At 48.3% G+C, this 21,460-nt stretch overlaps 1 protein-coding gene across 1 annotated transcript in view; it reads right to left on the reverse strand.

The window, feature by feature from the left end:
• Positions 1 to 84: 84 nt before the first annotated feature.
• The window catches only part of dph5 (diphthamide biosynthesis 5), a 23,786-nt gene continuing 2,410 nt past the window's right edge, over positions 85 to 21,460 (reverse strand). Inside the window, exons 2-7 of the mRNA XM_070554365.1 lie at positions 20,335 to 20,459; positions 19,864 to 19,972; positions 15,980 to 16,100; positions 3,927 to 3,966; positions 1,626 to 1,729; positions 85 to 383 (exon numbers count right to left, since the gene is read on the reverse strand). Coding sequence (XP_070410466.1) covers positions 151 to 383; positions 1,626 to 1,729; positions 3,927 to 3,966; positions 15,980 to 16,100; positions 19,864 to 19,972; positions 20,335 to 20,459 — 732 coding nt within the window. The 3' untranslated portion in view covers positions 85 to 150. The remainder of the gene's footprint in view (positions 384 to 1,625; positions 1,730 to 3,926; positions 3,967 to 15,979; positions 16,101 to 19,863; positions 19,973 to 20,334; positions 20,460 to 21,460) is intronic.

The raw sequence follows: 21,460 nt of genomic DNA on the forward strand, positions 1-21,460 counted from the left end.
TACTGTGCCAAACCATGTGACCAAACCATGTGACCTATCAGTGGGATCCTTTGTTTTTTACACTGTAATAAATAATTCTGTTCCACTGGTTCAAGCTTTTATTGACGTATTCTAACGGAAACTTGTGTTCTGTATGATCTGTCCAACGGGTCAGGACGAGTATGTCGAGCTGTCAATCATGCTCAGGTGGTCCAGCGCCGTTGGTTCTGCGTTTATTCGAAGCATGTCCACCTCCAGTGGGTGGAGTTGACCAGTGACTACCAGTGAGTGGAGTGGGCCACCGAGGTCACATGACACCAGCTGACGTAACGTCCCAACGCAGATTTTCTGTTCGTCCGAGCCAAGCCGGGCCAACCCGATGCACACGGTGTCCTCGGTCACGCCTGGATGGAAAGAATTTAAAAGCAAACACTCATTCCAGCTTCTTTAGGGGTCAGATCAGCTGCAGGTCCGATACTGACCGTTCCAACCAAACAACCCAGAAATCTGATCAGCTCTATTCTCAAGATTATTTTGTTTATTTAACACCAAGTTCACTAAAGCCGGGCGGACACTGTGCGACTTTTTCACTCGCAGCGTTCAGCTTCAGCTCAAACTGTACGACTTCCTCGCAGGGCAGATCTCACGAGTCATGTGCTCACACTGTACGACCCAGTTCTCGGATGCGACCTGACTGCTCACGCTGTACGTCTGGTAGCAACACGTCGGCCCTAAAAATGTGCTAAAAATAGCAGTTTTTACTCAACACGTCAGACTTTTTTGTCTTGCCTGTTATCCTTCGGGAGTGCTGCAGGAGGACACACAGGGATTTATGGGGGTTGGATGAGGAAAACGAAATAAAGAAAGTGAATCTGTGTTTTGTGATCAGTTTAATTTGACATGAACACGACAAACACGCTTTCTTGACAATCTTTGTGAGTAAAAAAAACGTGTAGAAACAAAAACGAACAGCGTGTGTTATTAGGGAAATAGCGGGCGAGCGGTGTTGATGCAGGATTGCGCATGCGCCGTGAGCGGTTCTGATACTTTTTGGACCGCAGCTGCTCGCAGTGCCGCTTCAACAGTGCGATACCCTCACGAGGGACGAGCGAAATATTAAACACGCCAGAAGTTCGTGCGAGCTCACGACTGCTGATCGGCAGCTGGTCACGTGGTGTTGATCGCCTCTCGTAACCCCCTGTACACGACGCTCGGCGCTAAACTCGCCCCGATGTCGTGGATTCTCACACGAGTGGAAAATCGGCTCGAAAAAGTCGCACAGTGTACGTCCGGCTATATTTATCAACACATCTGCGGTGGTCTCTAGCAGAAATGGCTGCCTACGAGTCTCTCTGTGGAGAATGCAACAGAAGTTTTTTCTCCTGATATTTAGACTTCTCTCCTCTGATTGGCTAACAGCAACACAACTCTTAACACTCACTGCTGATGTTTTAAGCTTGGAGGAGTTCTGCTGTGTGGTGGAATTGCTAACACAGCAGGAGGCTATTTTCATGTTGCATTGAAAAGTCACAGTGGCCAATCATATTTAAAACAGTTTCTCAGTGAACTTGGCCTTTAACTAACTATCCAAAATATTCCAAAAACAATGTGTAGAACAAGCTCAGCAGGCTGTTGAGTGATCTCACCTAGCTCCGCCCCTTCCTCCCTCCTCCTGTGGATGATCTGAATGAGCTGATCTGCTGCCTGGCTGACGGTCATGAAGCGAGGTGGCTCGTAGATCTTCTTCCCTCTGAAGTTAAATAAAGTGGACAAAATGATTCATTAGAATAAAATGTTGCCGATTCATTTATTTAAAGAAGTTTAACCTGATGACCCTAAATTTAAAGAGTTTACTGTTTCAGAACATCACAAAATCTGAGTCGGCATTATTTCAATTAAAAATCCATCTTTACAGGTTCAGAAAAGTGGGAACTTTGCTGCTTCGGAGCATACAGGCGTGTGTTAGCATGAGGAAAAGACCGACACAGCACATCAGGTCCAGAACGCAGCGGCGCGTCTGGTCTTCAATCAGCCTAAAAGAGCACACGTCACCCCTCTGTTCATTGAGCTCCACTGGCTACCGCTAGCAGCACGCATCAAATTCAAATAGCTAACACTAGCATACAAAGTCCGAGATGGTACGGCTCCCATCTACCTGAATCCTCTTGCAAAGGCTTACGTCTCGGCCCGGCCGCTCCGGTCATCACAGGATGGTCGGCTAGCAGTGCCTACACCACGCTCAGGACAATCCAGACTCTTCTCATGCATCGTTCCACAAATGTGGAATGACCTACCAAGCACTACCAGAACAGGAGCTTCCTTTTCAATTTTCAAGAAACTCCTGAAGACCCTGCTCTTCAGAGAGCATCTTCTAAACTAGCACCCTGCCTGCACCCGTCCCCCCTCTCTACTGTCCACTCCTTGTTCCCTCCTCTCCATGACTGATGTCAGTGTTGTTGTTGTTGTTGTTAGCCTGAAGGGCAACATGCCGATTATCACTTGTAAGTCGCTTTGGACAAAAGTGTCTGCTAAATACATAAACATAAACATCAATTTGGGAAAGGTCAAAAGGTCATTGAGGGGGCAATCGTTCCCCCACAAGAGAAACATTTCAGATGGCTGCAGACCCCATCAGGAGTGGACATCTCAGCTGGTTCACCCAGAGGTCAAAGGTCAGCGCTCAAATGAAAAGACAATATTTGACATAACACCTAAAGATAAAAATCACGAGGCGCTTAACAAAAAAATAAAATTTTTAAGTAAAACAAGATTTTAAAAATGATTAAAAATACGTTTAAAATGAGAAAAAAAAAACATAAGGAGAGAGGTCCAGAGACTGGGGGCCACAGCAGCAGATGATCTGTCACCTTTGACCTTTAGCCTGGTGCTGCACAACCAGTAGGCTTTGATCACTGGACCTCAGGGACCTGCTGGGGGTGTAGGGACTAAGAAGATCACCAATGTAAGATGGTGCTTGTCCATGTAAGGCCCTATAGACCAGAACCAGGATCTTGAAATGAACCCTGAAGTTGACTGGCAGCCAGTGAAGCTGGAGGAGAAGCGGGGTGATGTGGGTGTGTTTGGAGGACTTGGTCAGAAGCCGAGCACAGGCGTTCTGAACCACCTGTAGACGGTTCAGGGAGGTTCTGCTCAGACACGTGAAAAGAGAGTTACAGTAGTCTAAGCGTGAGGAGATGAAGGTGTGGAGAACTGTCTCAAGTTCAGAGCGGGACAGAATGGGACTCAGCTTAGCAACGTTCCTGAGATGGAAGACGGAAGAGCGAACAAGAGAACTGACATGAGAATCCAGGGTGAGAGCTGGGTCAAAGGTCACGCCAAGATTCCTGACAGAAGGTTTGGTGTGGGAAGCAAGCTGACCAAGAGAGTCTCTGACTTTGGGAACCAGCTTGTCTGGGGCACAGATGAGGATCTCAGGATCCCGAGATCTTCAGGTAGTAGGTTAAAGGTCGCCACAGCTAAGCTCAGGTTGGTCACGTTTCCTCTGAACAAAATTGGAGATGTTTACCCAGAATGCACCGCTGCACAAACAGCTGATCCCAGCTGTCAGCACGGCAGTGGCAGGCTGAAGGTTAGGGCTGGTTCTGACTCAACCCTCTGGGCTAGATGTGTTCTGGTCTGATGAGTCTGGAGCTCGGACCAGACTGGGTCAAAGAAGCAGAACCGTGATCCAAACACAGCAGCAGGTCCAGTCAGAGTCCAGACCAGGACCTGGTGGGATTTTCAGAGGGCTGAATGTCCTCCAGAACCACGCGAGACAAACGAGGTCCAGCACAGGTTCTCTGATCTCCTACTGAATTTTCTCCAGAGTGTTCCGTCTGAGCTAGGTGACGAGAAAGAGTCCAACCAGAACCAGAACCTTCATGTGGTTCTGCTTCGATCCAACAAAACAATCCCAGACACCAGAGCTGGTCTGGTCCGGTCCTTACCTCATCATGTTCTCGATGCTCTGCTCTTTGACTTTAATATCTGCCGATAAGAACAGAAGAATAATCAATAAATGTTTTTTACAATAAAAAGATCAAACGGCTGAATTTAGATCTTTATTCAGTTTAAACATCTGAAGATTTATTTGTTTTTATTATAATTTATCAGAGGAAAATCACAACTAAAGTTACTTAGACTTGAAGTTTTTATTAAAAAAAACGGAAACAAATAAAAACATATTTAAAAACACTGTAATCCTGGATGTTTACTGGTGAGTGAGGAGGAGCGTCTCTGGAAATCAATCACCATTCCCTTTGTCTTACTGGTGTTCAAGCAAAGGTGGCTACGCTCACACAAGTCCATGATGACTGAACTGTACTCCTGGTCCTTCCCCTTCCACTGCCGACAATGGCCAAGTCATCAGAGAACTTCTGGAGGTGACGGCTGCTGGGATTGTAGGTGAAGAGAGAGGGTGAGAGCACTGTACCCTGTGGAGCTCCAGTACTGCACACAACCACCTCAGACGTACAGTTGTGCAGCCTGTTGGTGAGGTAGTTTATGGTCCATGCAGTCAGATGTTCGTCAACTCCTGCACCGCTCATCTAACGATGCAGTAGACCCGGCTGGATGGTGTTGAAGGCACTTGAGAAGCAGAAGAACATGATTCTCGAGCCTGGGGCTGCAGGTAGATGAGTGCGTGCTCCACCCCCATGTTTGGTTTAAATGCAAATAGCAGTTGGTCTATTTCCAGGGTCACCACTGAATGTAGGTGGGTGAGGATGAGTCTCTCCATAGTCTTCATGTTTATGTTTATGTATTTAGCAGACGCTTTTGTCCAAAGTGACTTACAAGTGATAATCGGCATGTTGCCCTTGAGGCTAACAACAACAATAACAACATCTTGACATCAATCATGGAGAGGAGGGAACAAGGAGTGGACAGAGAGAGGGGACGGGTGCAGGGAGGGTGCTAGTTAAGGAGATGCTCTCTGAAGAGCAGGGTCTTCAGGAGTTTCCTAAAAACTGAAAAGAAAGCTCCTGTTCTGGTAGTGCTTGGAAGGTCATTCCACATTTGTGGAACGATGCATGAGAAGAGTCTGGATTGTCCTGAGCGTGGTGTAGGCACTGCTAGCCGACGATCCTGTGATGACCGGAGCGGCCGGGCCGAGACGTAAGCCTTTGCAAGAGGATTCAGGTAGATGGGAGCCGTACCATCTCGGACTTTGTATGCTAGTGTTAGCAATTTGAATTTGATGCGTGCTGCTAGCGGTAGCCAGTGGAGCTCAATGAACAGAGGGGTGACGTGTGCTCTTTTTGGCTGATTGAAGACCAGACGCGCCGCTGGACCATTTGAAGAGGTCTCACAGTACAGCCTGGAAGACCAGTTAGAAGGGCATTGCAGTAATCGAGGCGGGCGATGACAGTAGATTGCACCAGGAGCTGGGTGGCATGTTGTGTTAGGTATGGTCTGATCTTTCGTATGTTGTACAGCGCAAAGCGGCATGAACGAGCAACAGAGGCAACACGATCTTTAAAGGTCAGGTGTTCATCAATCACAACACCCAGATTTCAAACTGCCTTTGAAGGAGCCAGAGATAGGAAGTCATTCTGGATTGAGATATTGTGCTGTATGGATGGTTTTGCTGGGATGACAAGCAGTTCAGTTTTAGAGAGGTTGAGTGGGAGATGGTGGGATTTCATCCATTTTGATATGTCAGAGAGACAGTTTGACATTCGTGCAGAGACCGTGTGGTCGTTCAGTGGAAATGATAGATAGAGCTGGGTGTCGTCTGCATAGCAGTGATAGAAGAAGCCATGTGATCTCACCCAGTGAGGTGGTGTATATGGCAAAGAGAAGAGGTCCTAGTACAGAGCCCTGGGGGACTCCTGTGGCAAGATAGTGCACGGTAGAGGATTGTCCAAGCCAAGATACACTGAATGATCGTCCTGTGAGGTACGATTCAAACCAGGCGTGTGCTTTCTCTGTGATGCCCATGCTAGAGTGGACAAAAGGAAGCCATGGTTGACAGTGTCACATGCTGCCGATAAGACGAGCAGGATAAGCACTGAGGATTTGGCAGTCGCTCTAGCTTCTTTTAAGGATTCTGTCACTGCTAACAGAGCAGTTTCAGTGGAGTGGGCCTTTTTGAACCCAGATTGGTAAGAGTCAACCAGACAGTTTTGTGAGAGGTATTCTGTGATCTGCTTGAAAGCCACCCTTTCAATGATTCTGGACAGAAAAGGGGGGAGAGAGATGGGAGGGCAAGGCGACAGGTCTGTAGTGGTCTGGTTCCCTGGGAAGTGATGTTTTGGGAACTGGAACCACAAAGAAGGTCTTCCACAGGATGGAGACCTGCTCCAGCTCAGGTTGATCATGTGCGTGACCACTTCACAAAGCTGGTCAGAACATTCTTAGGGCAGTCTGGGGCTGATACCGCCAGGACCTGCAGCTTTTCTGCTCTTAAGCCGCCTCAGTTCTCTCCACACCTGGTCCGATGTAACCAAGAGGGGGAGCGTGGTGCTGAGGGCAGTTGGTGGAGGGGGAGAGGCTGATGAATGGTGGGAGGTGGCTGGGGTGGTAGTGGTACCTGTTGCAGCTGTGGGCTGGTTGGAGTTGAATCTGTTAAAAAACGGGTTAAGCTTGTTGGCTCAGTTCTTTCAGCAGATCCACTGGTACCACTCCTCCCACGGTGACCTGTGATGTTTCTGAGGCCTCTCCATGCACCAAGAGCATTGTTCTGTCCCAGCTGTTTCTCCATCTTCTTCCTTTAGCCGTCTTTAGCCCGTCTGATCTTAAATTTGAGCTCCTTCTGGACTCGTCTCTGCTCCTCTTTGGCTACAGCCACGGAAGCTTTTTTCTTATCATTCAGCAGGATTTCAGCTCAGGGGTCAACCCGGGTTTATTATAGGGATGTCCCGATCAGGTTTTTTTGCCCTCGAGTCCGAGTCGTTTGATTTTGAGTGTTGAGGGTCTGACCTCATGAGGAAATTACTATGCAGTGATTTTCCCCAAAATGACTGTGCTTAAATTGCTCTGAAAAGCAAATAATCACATCAGCGCCAAGAAACTTCATTTCCCATGATGCTTTGCACACGGAAGCATTGTGATGACGTCACCGCCTAGTACCAGAAACACGTTCTGCGCATGTGCGGGAAGCCGTGGAGCTTTTCCCGCGAACTAAGACCATAAATCTTCAGCAGAGACAAAGAAACCTCGTTCTTTTGCCCAGGATACCTGGCGGTTAGGACACGCTTGTCGAACGCTCCGACTTCTTTGAGCACGCGGAAGCTCTAAGAGCCAAGTTGAGCCCACGGGACCGCTGATCTGCTCGTTTCTGCTCCCCTCCAGCTGATGTTTGAGGACACAGAACCAGCGGAGAGAAACAACAACTCCATCCAGCTCTCAGAAACGCTGTAAGTTGTCAAACTCAGCCCAAAAGGAACTTCGTTTTCTTTGTGTCCAGCCGTGGAGAAACACTCGTGGAGCCAAACAACGGAGAAAGCATCAAACCGGCGGATGACGCTGAAAACTGCGGAGAAACACGGAGAACCGTCAAATCAAAAGGGGGAGGGACGCCTCGCTCTTTTGGTGATCAGAAAACTAATTTTTCTCTCATTCTTTTCTTCTCCCGTTTCCTCTATAGTCCAGAATAAGCAATAAAACCGCGCTATTGCTTAAAAAAAGTAGCTTCGTGTTTTCCTCTTTCGTTCCAAATTCGTCCTTCGGGTCATTTTGAAAGAATAAACTGCTTATTAATCATTGTTTGGTATCTTTAAATGTTCGGCCATGGCCAGGCTGATAAACTAAGGATATTAACTCGTGATTAATCTTTTGTGTTGTTGCATGATCCTTTGAAATGTTTTGAGTGATTTAAGGTTAAGTTACTACTGATTCTAAGTGCTTTGGAAGTTAAAGTGCAAGTTGCCACCCACACTTTAGCCAGACAAAGGAGTCAGCCATCTTGTATTCAAGACTCCATTTTGAATCCATACACACGCACACACACTACTCCTTTGTGAGAACAAAGGACCCCATTCATACATCCTACATACACACAAAACACCTTGAACATTATTTTGAATATACATCCTTTTATTATATCACATGGTTATTATTCATTTATGCCACTGTTTATTCATTTGACAAATTGTTAATTAAACGTTATAAAATTCAGATTTTCGTCTCCAGTAGCTTTGTTGTGTCGAAGAGAAGTCTCTGCTCCAAGGATTCTACGAACTTCAAGAAAGACTGATAAGAGTTTTGGATTCAATTTTTCCCCGGAAAAAGGGGAATGGTGCCCCGTATATCTAAGAATATCTTAATTAATTAATAAATCAGTAAATATTCCCATATTTACAGAATTTATTGAAGAATCCAAAAGTAAGTTAACGCTTACGAATTGTTCGCTCCTAATAACCCCAACATGAGAATCTTCCGATACCGAGTCCAATACTTTCGATACAGTAGAAAAAAAAAAGAATAGGAAGAAACAGTTCCAGAATGTTCCTTATTTTTTATTTAATTACCTTTTTATTTTAATTTTTAACAACAGATCACTTCTGTGAGGTAGCTTGAACAATCAAGTAATAAATAACATAAATTTTTCACTTTTGGACTTTATTGCAAATATAAAAAGTCTAATATAAAAACAGATAGCACTTCAACTTTAAATACCTGGCAGGGGTCTGTTTTGCCTCGGCCCCCAAAATGCTTAGATACGGCCCTGGCCATGGGAAGGAGTTTTGAAGATGATCTGAATTGTATCGACTATATAAATACTACATGCTGATAAATGATTGCTTTATACAGGTACAAACGTGTAGTGGGATCAATCTACCTACATTTTATTTTGTTAAGAACTTTGTTTTGTTTTCTTGGTTTTTATTTTCCCGTCTTCCTGTCCTGTCTGTCTCTGACCTTCCTGTCCTGTCTGTCTCTGATCTTCCTGTCCTGTCTGTCTCTGATCTTCCTGTCCTGTCTCTGACCTTCCTGTCCTGTCTGTCTCTGATCTTCCTGTCCTGTCTGTCTCTGATCTTCCTGTCCTGTCTGTCTCTGATCTTCCTGTCCTGTCTCTGATCTTCCTGTCCTGTCTGTCTCTGACCTTCCTGTCCTGTCTGTCTCTGATCTTCCTGTCCTGTCTGTCTCTGATCTTCCTGTCCTGTCTGTCTCTGATCTTCCTGTCCTGTCTGTCTCTGATCTTCCTGTCCTGTCTCTGACCTTCCTGTCCTGTCTGTCTCTGATCTTCCTGTCCTGTCTCTGATCTTCCTGTCCTGTCTGTCTCTGATCTTCCTGTCCTGTCTGTCTCTGATCTTCCTGTCCTGTCTCTGATCTTCCTGTCCTGTCTGTCTCTGACCTTCCTGTCCTGTCTGTCTCTGATCTTCCTGCATCTCCCAGTCCTCCAGAAAAACTCCTGCCTGCTTCCTTCATTTTCACCTCACAAGTAACTTTATAACTAGCAGATCAAATTGATCTATTGACCGCAAAAAAGCGGAGTGTGCGCTGCGCTGCCCGGCTGCGCCAGTGACGAGCGCTGCAGCTCGAACGCGTCCACACGTCATGCTCAAACACAGACAGAACTTACCAGAGAGAAACGGTGAACGGACACCAATGACTGTGTGTTAATTATATATTTTTGGTGATGCCACTTAGAAACTTAGAAAATGTGACTGTGGCCGTGTGCAGAACGCAGCTGGGGTTCATGAATAATCAGCGGTCTGCCTGCTGCTCTGCTCTAAGAGTCCATGTAAATAATATAATAAAGGTAGAAACTGGACCTCTTTGTGCTCCTTCTGGGTGTGTAAGTTAAGGGCATCAGGGGAGCCTGGCAAACTTTAAGGAGAACCAAGTTGCTCTCCTGTAATTTGAACCCAGCATCCAACTCCGCATCAGGGCTTGGATCGGGAAGTAAAGCCCGAGTCCCGATCAGTCTGAAACCACGTGGTCGGGCCCATTTCTGATCATGTGATCAGATCGAAACATCCCTAGTTTATTATTCGAGCAACACCTCGCTCTTTGTGTAGGGACGATATTCTCTACACAGAAATCAACATAATCAGTGCTCGCCGTATGGTTAGTTCTCGTTTTCTTAATGAGAGCACAGCTAGCAATTTTTCTGCTGCTTTTTATCCACCCTGTTCTTCTGATAACGACCCAGATTCCTTAACTTCTCAGTTTAACGAGCACTGCCTCTCCATTCTGGACAACATCTGTCCTGTCAGAACCAGATCAGTTCCTGCAGTGAACCCTACTCCCTGGTTTAATGACAGCCCTCGCAGCCTGAAGCGCCAATGCAGAAAAATTGAGCGTTTGTGGAAGAAAACCCATCTCCACGTCCATCTGCTGCACCTAAAGGATCTTCTGACATCCTTTAACTCTGCAGTCAGAGACGCTAGGGTTTCCTATTTCTCCAACCTGGTGTCCCAGAGCAAAGGGAACCCCAAGGTGCTGTTTAAAGGTTGGTTTATGCTTGACGCGTCTGCGAGGTCCGCACGGCTCCGCGCGGAAAAGTTGCGTCATTTTAACAACCACGCCCCTCCACCGCGTCTCCGCACGGCCCAAGATTTCCGCAACGCGCACCTCGGAAAATTTCTAACCACGCGGACGGTCGGACGCGGAAAAACATGGCGGACCGGCACGGCAGAGGTTCGTAAATACAGACATTTGTATGATTCAGCTCTCAGAGATCACCGTGATCAACATGTTGTTAATAATTCTTGGAGAGAAATAGCTCGCACTGTCGGAAAAGACGAGAACGCTGTTAAAAATGCTGAAATGCCGTGTTGTAAACAGTAATTTCTACTTCTACTATGGTGTAGTGTTGGATGCATGCTGTAGAGCTCCATGCTGCCCCCTACAGTTTGGGAGAATATTGGCTCACCACAGAGACGAGCCGCACAAACCATAAACACTGCGAGTTGTGAAGCACGTTCCAGCCGCGAGCCGCATCACCGCGCGGAAAGTGAATGCCTCTCGTCTCGTCTCGTCTTCCTCCGCTTATCCGGGTCCGGGTCGCGGGGGCAGCATCCCAACTAGGGAGCTCCAGGCCGTCCTCTCCCCGGCCTTGTCCACCAGCTCCTCCGGCAGGACCCCAAGGCATTCCCGGACCAGATTGGAGATGTAACCTCTCCAACGTGTCCTGGGTCGACCCGGGGGCCTTCTGCCGGCAGGACATGCCCGAAACACCTCCCCGGGGAGGCGTCCAGGAGGCATCCTGACCAGATGCCCAAACCACCTCAACTGGCTCCTTTCGATCCGGAGGAGCAGCGGTTCTACTCTGAGTCCCTCCCGAATGTCCGAGCTCCTCACCCTATCTCTAAGGCTGAGCCCGGCCACCCTACGGAGGAAACTCATTTCGGCCGCTTGTATCCGCGATCTCGTTCTTTCGGTCATTACCCAAAGCTCATGACCATAGGTGAGGATTGGGACGTAGATCGACCGGTAAATCGAGAGCCTGGCTTTCTGGCTCAGCTCCCTCTTCCCCACGACAGATCGGCTCAGCGTCCGCATCACTGCAGACGCCGAACCAATCCGCCTGTCGATCTCCCGATCCCTCCTACCCTCACTCGTGAACAAGACCCCGAGATACTTAAACTCCTCTACTTGAGGTAGGACCTCTCCCCCGACCCGGAGGTGGCAAGCCACCCTTTTCCGGTCGAGAACCATGGTCTCAGATTTGGAGGTGCTGATCCTCATCCCAGCCGCTTCACATTCGGCCGCGAACCTACCCAGCAAGAGCTGAAGGTCAGAGCTGGATGAAGCTAGGACCACATCATCCGCAAAAAGCAGAGACGAGATTCTCCTGCCACCAAACTCGACACACTCCACACCACGGCTGCGTCTAGAAATTCTGTCCATAAAAGTGATGAACAGAACCGGTGACAAAGGGCAGCCCTGGCGGAGTCCAACCCTCACTGGGAACAGGTCCGACTTACTACCGGCTATGCGGACCAAACTCACGCTCCTCTGGTAAAGGGACTGAATGGCCCTTAACAGAAAGCCACCCACCCCATACTCCTGGAGCGTCCCCCACAGGGTGCCCCTGGGGACACGGTCATAAGCCTTCTCCAAATCCACAAAGCACATGTGGATTGGTTGGGCAAACTCCCATGCCCCCTCCATCACCCTTGCAAGGGTATAGAGCTGGTCCACAGTTCCACGGCCAGGACGAAAACCACATTGCTCCTCCTCTATCTGAGATTCAACTATCGATCGGACCCTCCTCTCCAGTACCTTGGCGTAGACCTTTCCAGGGAGGCTGAGGAGTGTGATCCCCCTATAGTTGGAACACACCCTCAGGTCACCCTTCTTAAAGATGGGGACCACCACCCCGGTCTGCCACTCCCTAGGAACTGCCCCCGATGACCACGCAATGTTGTAGAGACGTGTCAACCATGACAGCCCTACAACATCCATAGCCTTGAGATACCCAGGACGAACCTCATCCGCCCCCGGGGCTCCGCTGCTGTGTAGTTGTTTGACTACCTCAGCAACTTCTGCCCCCGAGATCGGACAGTCCATCCCCAGGCCTCCCAGCTCTGGTTCCTCCTCGGAATGCGCATTGGTGGGATTGAGGAGCTCCTCAAAGTATTCCTTCCACCGTCCGACTATAGCCTCGGTTGACGTCAGCAGCTCCCCATCCCCACTGTAAACAGTGTGAGCGAGTTGCTGCCTTCCTCTCCTGAGGCGCCGGACAGTTTGCCAGAACCTCTTTGGAGCCGATCGATAGTCTTTCTCCATGGCCTCACCAAACTCCTCCCACGCCCGAGATTTTGCCTCGGCAACTGCCACTGCTGCACCCCGCTTGGCTATCCGGTACCTGTCTGCTGCCTCCGGAGACCCACAGACCAGCCACGCCCTGTAGGCCTCCTTCTTCAGCCTGACGGCTCCCCGAACCTCTGGTGTCCACCAGCGGGTACGGGGGTTGCCACCACGACTGGCACCGGCCACCTTACGACCACAGCTAGCAACAGCTGCCTCGACAATCGCAGAGTGGAACAAGGCCCACTCGGACTCAATGTCCCCCACTGCTCTCGGGACGTGGTCAAAGCTCTGCCGGAGGTGGGAGTTGAAGACCGTCTTGACAGGTTCTTTTGCCAGGCGTTCCCAGCAGACCCTCACTATGCGTTTGGGTCTGCCAGGTCTACGCGGCATGTTCCCTTGCCATCTGATCCAACTCACCACCAGGTGGTGATCAGTTGACAGCTCCGCCCCTCTCTTCACTCGGGTGTCCAAAACATACGGCCGCAGGTCAGATGATACGACTACAAAATCTATCATCGACCTGTGACCTAGGCTGCCCTGGTACCAAGTGTACCGGTGGGCATCCTTATGTTCGAACATGGTGTTCGTTATGGCCAAACTGCGGCTTGCACAGAAGTCCAATAACAAAACACCGCTCGAGTTCAGATTAGGTGGGCCGTTCCTCCCAATCACACCCCTCCAGGTCAAGCTGTCATTGCCCACGTGAGCATTGAAGTCCCCCAGCAGGACCATGGAGTCCCCTGATGGAGCACTATCTAGCACTCGTCCCAGGGACTCCAAAAAGGGTGGGTACTCTGAACTGATATTTGGCCCATAAGCACAAACAACAGTCAGGACCCGTTCCCCGACCCGAAGGCGCAAGGAAGCTACCCTCTTGTCCCCCGGGGTAAACCCCAACACACAGGCAGAGAGTCTCGGGGCTAACAAAAAGCCAACCCCAGCCCTCCGCCTCTCACCCGGAGCAACTCCAGCAAAGTAGAGTGTCCAACCCCTCTCCAGGTCTCGGGTTCCAGAGCCAATGCAATGTGTCGAGGTGAGTCCGACTATATCTAGCCGGTACCGCTCAACCTCTTCCACAAGCTCCGGCTCCTTCCCCGCCAGCGAGGTGACGTTCCATGTCCCAAAAACTAGTTTTCTTGTCCAGGGATTGGACCGCCAAGGCTCCCGCCTTGGTCTGCCACCCGATTCGCATTGCACCGGACCCTTCATGTTCCTCCTGCGGGTGGTGGGTCCACAGTTGGACGAGCCCATGTATCCGGTTTGGGCTGGGCCCGGCCGGGCCCCATGGGCGAAAGCCCGGCCACCAGGCGCTCGCTCACGGGCCCCAACCCCAGGCCTGGCTCCAGGGTGGGACCCCGGTAACCCTCCGGGCCGGGTACTCCGACTCTTCGTTTTAACCGCCATGAAAGATCCTTCGAACCGTTCTTTGTCTCACCCTTCACCTAAGACCAATTTGTCATGGGAGACCCTACCAGGGGCACTAAGTGCCCCAGACAACATAGCTCCTAGGATCATTAGGGCACTCAAACTCCTCCACCACGATAAGGTGACGGTTCAAGGAGGAGGGAAAGTGAATGCGTCAAGCATAAACCAAGCTTAACACCATCAGCAGCATCGTCTCTCCTGCCTCTCCTACAGCCTCCATCCACTCTGTTGCAGACTGTGAGAACTTTCTGTCTTTCTTTGTGGACAAAGTCAATAAGGTTAGATCTAGCATCTCTCCTTCAGCCTTATCGCTGCCTCTCCCGACTCCAACCAGGCCCATCATCCTAGATAGCTTTGCTCCTGTTTCTTTGCCTGAGTTAACCAAACTAGTTAACTCTATGAAGACCTCTGCATGCCCCCTCCACATCTTACCCTCATCTTTGTTTAAAAGTGCTTTTCAGTCCATCGGTCCCAGCGTGCTCTCTATAATTAATGCTTCTCTGGTTTCTGGTCAGGTCCCTGCTTACTTTAAGAACGCTGTAATCCACCCGCTTCTTAAAAAACCGAGTCTCGACCCCTCTCTCCATAGCAGCTTCAGACCCATCTCTAAACTTCCGTTCATCTCCAAGATCTTGGAAAAGGTTGTGGCTAAACAACCCACAGCTGCTCTTGATGAACATAACATCTATGATAGCTTCCAGTCAGGTTTTCGTAGAGCTCATTCTACTGAAACAGCTCTTCTTAGGGTCTCTAATGGCCTTCTGACCCACAGTGATGCAGGGGACTGTTCTGTTCTGGTCCTGCTGGACCTGACTGCAGCCTTTGACACTGTTGACCATCACCTGCTACTGGAGAGGCTGAGAGACTGGGTAGGCCTATCAGGATCTGCTCTGGAGTGGTTCTCCTCTTATCTCTCTGAGCGCTCCTTTTCTGTGGCCGTCTCCAAGTTTAGGTCCTCCACCACCTCTCTTACCCATGGTGTCCCACAAGGTTCTGTGCTGGGGCCTCTGCTCTTCCTCCTCTATCTGCTTCCTCTTCAGCACATCCTGAGCTCCTTCAAAGGAATATGGCGCCGTTTCGATTTGAACTGTTGCATGCCGGGAGAAGTGACGTCAACTCCCGGAGCTCTATTCCGCCTTTCTTGGGATCCACTGATTCCCCTCTTTCTTAATTTTCTCTTCCAATTCCTTACATTTTTTTCCCCTTTTCTCCTTTTAAATATATTTTTAATCATTTTTAATCGTTTAACTTAATTTTTGTTTTGTTTTTGTGAAGCTCCTCGTGAGTTTTTTTCTGAGTGGCGCTATATAAAAGATTGTCTTCTTCACAGTGGGTCAGGCTGTCAAGGTCATCAGTTTTAAATGGTAAGAACGTGTGTGTGTGTGTGTGTGTGTGTGTGTGTGTGTGTGTGTGTGTGTGTGTGTGTGTGTGTGTGTGTGTGTGTGTGTGTGTGTGTGTGTGTGTGTGTGTGTGTGTGTGTGTGTGTGTGTGTGTGTGTGTGTGTAACTGATGCTTCAGGCTGAGATGCTGCCTCTTTATTCTTTTATTTCCTCTAATGAATATTAACACACAAAAACCAGCGGGTCGTTTACCCCCCCACAGACTGTTGGTTTAAGGCTTGTGTGCGTGCGTGTGCGTGTGTGTGTGTGGGGGGGGGGGGGTCTTTGGGGCCCTCAGTGATTGATGACACCTGGGGACACAGGAAGTGGGGCGTTGGACGACCTCAGAGACACAGACGTGATTCTGCAGCAAAACAAAACCTCCGACCAGAACCTGAGTTCATGTCTGATCATTCAGGTTGTTCTAGCTTTTCGACATAAACGGTGTGTGTGTGTGTGTGTGTGTGTGTGTGTGTGTGTGTGTTTCTCACCCAGCAGACAGAGTGTGTGCAGTCCAGCAGTTCTGTTCTTACAGATTTTATCGTAGAAACTTTCAGGTTTCCACGTCTCCGTCCAGAACACGACAGAAACCGTCTCGCCAAAACTGTACAGCTGAAAAAATAAAAAAACAGAGGTCACGTTTAATGCAGGGCTGGGGTTTGTCAATGAAGAGGAAATGCAGCACTGTGTGTGTGTGTGTGTGTGTGTGTGTGTGTGTGTGTGTGTGTGTGTGTGTGTGTGTGTGTGTGTGTGTGTGTGTGTGTGTGTGTGTGTGTGTGTGTGTGTGTGTGTGTGTGTGTGTGTGTGTGTGTGTGTGTGTGTGTGTGTGTGTGTGTGTGTGACTCAGACACCAGATTTCTCTGAGATTTCACAATAAGACGACACCTGGGAGGTGATTCCAGTGAAAAGAATCAGAAAAAAGATTCAGTCTCTTAATAATAAACGTGTGTGTGTTTTCGTTCTCACACTGAATAAACATCATGAGCCCTGAGGGGTTCTGATGAGGCGGGTTTCCCTCTGACAGCCGCTCCCAGCAGGGGAAAACCACCGCTCATTAGCATATCCCGCCCCTCATTAGCATAGTAACAACCTCCCAGTAGAGACGTGGTGTCAGTGTTAAATCCGTTAGCATGAGTGAGAGAGAAAGAGAGAGAGAGCGAGAGGACAGCTGCGTCCTGTGCTCTGATTGGCCGATCTGACGACTCTGTTATTGATGAGGTCACATTAATTTGATGCTTCAACATAAATAAAGTTTAATTAGTTTCAGCAGCAGCCGGGTCATCTCTGCCTTCAGCTTCGACTCCCAGGAGGACAATAACTCGAGTAAAATCCACCCCGAGTTCTGCCTTTCAGGCGGAGATCTGGTTGCTATGGAGCTAGGATTGGGACAATATTCAATGTAACTTGTACCATGTTTTGTAACTTGGAACATGTTTCATGACACGTAACTTTGGATTCGTAACTTGTAACTTTAGTTTTCTAACTTGTAATTCTCAATTCATACTTGTATTTCTTGTTTTGTAAATGGTAAATGGTAAATGGCCTGTATTTGATATAGCGCCTTCTAGAGTCCTGGAACCCCCCAAGGCGCTTTACAACACAATCAGTCATTCACCCATTCACACACACATTCACACACTGGTGGGGATGAGCTACACTGTAGCCACAGCTGCCCTGGGGCGCACTGACAGAGGCGAGGCTGCCGAGCACTGGCGCCACCGGTCCCTCCGACCACCACCAGCAGGCAATGGTGGTGTAACAGGAACATTGTATTTTGTACATGTATTTTTTATTTTGTAAAATCAAACTCTTATTTTGTACATTTACTACTCATTTTGCAACATCAAACATTCATTCAGAAACATGAAACTTTCGGGTTTTACCTAGCAGACTTCCAAAATAAAAAAATCAGTGTACAAGTTTGAAATCAAAACTCTCAAAACACACATTTCATTCTACAGGTACAAACCTGTAGAAATACAAGTACAAATGGAGAATTACAAGTTAGAAAACTAAAGTTACAAGTTACAAATCCAAAGTTACGTGTCATGAAACATGTTCCAAGTTACAAAACGTGGTACAAGTTACATTGAATATTGTCCCAATCCTAGCTCCATAGTTGGCTGGCAGGTTCCTAGTTCTTAGGGCTCTAGGGATACTGGTTCAGTAAAATACGAACTATTGCTAAAATAAGTCGCTAAATGACGTTTGTTTAAAACATTGACATCATGAACAAGGAAGCACAAATTTCTGTCCGACTGTAATGAACTGGGAGTTTATTAAACCCTGAATCCATGCACACGGTTACTAAAACGAACCCAGCCAGGCTGCAAAAGTTACAGATCAGTGCTGCCACGATTAGTCGACTCACCACGACAACGTTGACAAACAAGACATCAACTACAAAGTAATAGTCGATGCTTTTTATTCTATGAGCCGTTTTTATTCCTTGCCTGTTGTGGAACCTTCTGCTGCTTTCTGCTCGAGGCGCATGTGCAGTAGCGACAACCCAGATCAGCCTTCGAATCAGAATCACCAGAGAAACAAGACATCATGGCGGGTCGGCAACGTTTGGGAGCATTTTACAAAGACAGAAGAGAAGCACATAGAGTGCAAACTCTGCTAAGTGAAACTCTCCTTTCACTGGAGCACATCGGCGATGCACGAGCACCTTAAGAGGAAGCCCCGCCCATCATGGCGGAGAACAAAAAGTCGCCTTGTCAGTTTACCTATTGTTAGCTGCTGACACCAACAGAGTAACTTGTATTCATAGATGTAGCAACACCAGTAGTGGTGGACTTTATTACCTTTAAAACATGTTTGTGTGTCGCGTATTTGCTCTAATGTTACGAACACTAATGATTTATTTTAGCCCGCTACGTTACAGCGTTAAGAACGAGCTCCTCCTCTTCAATGGATGAGTTAGTTACAAAGCCTCTACATGAGTATTTTAGATGGATACAAGTACTTTTTGTGTGCAATTTAATTTTGGTTTTAGGTGCCTTTGACTAGCATTTTTATCAACAGGTTACAGAGATAGAACTCTGAAGCGAGGCCTCTAACTGGAGCAAACAGAAGAGCACACATCACTCCTATTCTGATGTCTGCACTGGTTACCCGTTAACTTTAGAGTTCATTTTAGAGTCCTGACTAGAACTTTCGGGGCTCTAAATGGTCAAGCTCCTCCCTATATTACTGAACTGTTAACTCATTCACTGCCAATGACGACTAAAGTCATTGGCATTTTTTACTGAGCGGGCGTCGGACGAGCCCCCACACCGTGAGAACAAACATCTCAGCTCTAAAGCCGATCTTCATCCACATATGTCACACGTCACGTGATCAGGAAGCAGAACATCCATGTGTTAAGAGATCGATTTGGGCCGCTGCTGTAAAAAAAGTGAGGCGCAAACCGGAAAAACTTCTGCCGATCACAATTCAACAACGGATTATCGAAACGCGCGGATTCTTCCTGATGTAAGAGGTGAGTCTCCGCTTTGTTTTGGTTGTTTTGGCGTCGACATCATCCTAGAGTTCTGTGACTCTTAAAAAAAAAACAGAAAAAACGGTGAGAAAAGCTGGCAGCGAATGAGTTAAAGCCTTATGCTCCACCCCGAGCCCTCAGGTCCACACACCAGAGCCTTCTAGAAGTTCCAAAGACCAGATACAAAAGTCGAGCTGATGGCTCCTTCCAGACTGTTGCACCCCGACTCTGGAATGATCTTCCTTTATCCTTACGTAGGAGTGACAGTCTGGGCACTTAAAAAACAGCTAAAGACCCTTTTACAGGGTATCTGCAGGTTTAAGGGAGCCAAATTTAAGACTTTGTAAGACCTTTTAAGGCCACTTTGACCAAATTTAAGCTATTTTTATTGAAACACAGTTCATCAGTTAACAGCAGCAGGAAGAACGTAAGCTGATGTTCGTAAGCTAGGGAACACTTGTTTGTAAACACCATCTCTATGACCCCCACCTAGGTGTGTTAGGCCTCCCCACACATGACCTGGGCTCGCCTTGAACCAGTAGAAACCAGACTAAACTGGCAAAACCAACCTCAGCCACCATTTTACCTTCTATGCTCAATACTCTCATGATCCACTGTCCATCATGGTGGACCCCCGTGATCAGGTGACCTAGGTACAACAGGTCAATATGAAGAAGCCGAAAGTTTGATTTTATATCAGGAAAATGCTGCTTTGGTTAGCATGGAGAGGGCGGGGCTTAAAGCTTATGCTGGAACCAGCCACTGGGGGGCGCTTGTTTTGTTTTTATTTCCTATGTTTAGTCTTTACATCTGCTGTTGGATCAAATGACACTTTTCTGCCCTGAGCATCGACTCACAGGCTGATCAACTCCATCTCAAACACGAACTCACCTGCAGCCCGCAGCATCCGACCGCGTTCATGATGGAAGCGTTATGGACGACCTTGTACGGTATCCCAGAGTTCACGGCTCTCAGGACGAGGTCGCTGTGAGTGGTTGCTCTGCAGGAGAGGATCAGACGTCATTATTTTACACTCAGAACATCAGACCGCCGTCAGCCAGAATGGGACGCTCCTATAAATCGATAATCAATAAAAGGTCAAAGGTCACAAAGAGAATCTGAATTACAGACTTTGCTGAATCTCAGAGTTTAAAAAACCATTTTCCAGTTAATTCTGAGCCTCACGGGTCTGTGAGCTGCTCTGTTATTAGGTCTGACAGGAATCTGGTGGTTTTGGGGAGAAATGTGCGTCTCTGAGCCAAACCCTGTGGTCTCGTCAGACCTTGCAGCGGTCCAACCTGCTGACGCAGCAGAACCCAGCACTGCAGGGCCGATACCGGCGTCTGATTACAGCGGACTCACCCAAACGGGTCGCCCACCACTAGGAAGGCCACGTCGGTTACATCTGCATCCTTCAGGATCTCATCAGCTCCCTGTTCAACCAGATCTCGGTCTGCTAGGATGAGCTGCTTCCCGTAGAACTCCTCCTGAACACAGAACAGTCACCCGGGTTTTTGTTCTGAGTGAACGGGCAGTCGAATGGAGTTTATTTACAAATACAGAACATGAAACACTTTACTGTAACTCAAAATTCCCCAGGAGACCTGACGAATAGCCACATAAAAGCTCATTATCAAAGGACCTGTTGTCCCCGCCCACTTAACCAGTGTGTGTGTGTGTGTGTGTGTGTGTGTGTGGGGGGGGGGGGGGTTAAGTGTAGAGAAGGGTTTGAAGAAAGTTAAGTCAGGGCTCTTCACTAAGCCCCCACTTCAGTGATGAGTCAAGAATGACCAGCTGCTTGTTGAAGGCTTGTAGATGAGCCAGAAAGCACCGCCCGGCCCACAAGCTGTGGATCTATCTGGCACGCATCTATACTCTGGATTTTACCAGTAAATCCTGGAACCTAGGTGGTGAGCGCTTGTTGTTCTCTCCTGCAGCAAGGCTGTAGCTAGCTAAAGCTAACAGCTAGCTGGTGATAACAGCGGCCCGGCTTCCCGCGGCTCTGCGGTTGTGGACGCGGAAGTGGGCGGAGCCGGAGCGGCTGCCTTATGATGCGTTATCACAGCCTTGCTCAGATCAGGAGTTTTTCTCCCGCCTTATCCCAACTTTCTAACGTACACTGAAAACCGGTCACCCGTGGCTGCATTTGACCCCCGAGCTGTCTTTATCCGACAGCAACAAGGTAAACATTCATTCTAGTGCCCCTTTAAAGAGCGTGCTGGTCACTCTGAAGGGAGTTTCTGTGTAAAAGTTATACCGTCATTCCCAACTCAGTCGTAGATAGCTCCCCGAACAGCCTTTGTTTAGAGAAATAAAGTCCTTCAGGACAGATGAACTGGTCTCCAGTTTGACTACAGCCAGGACCAGAGTGAGCTTGTGTCTTTTTCCATTACACGGATGTTTACGTGGAATTCTGTAAACAAGAATTCTATCCTTAGGGATGGGGGAGGAGCTCGGACATCAGGAAGCAGAGTCGCCGCTGTGCCTA

Source organism: Nothobranchius furzeri, chromosome 8 (genome assembly GCF_043380555.1).
Source record: "Nothobranchius furzeri strain GRZ-AD chromosome 8, NfurGRZ-RIMD1, whole genome shotgun sequence".
NCBI classification, from domain to species: domain Eukaryota; kingdom Metazoa; phylum Chordata; class Actinopteri; order Cyprinodontiformes; family Nothobranchiidae; genus Nothobranchius; species Nothobranchius furzeri.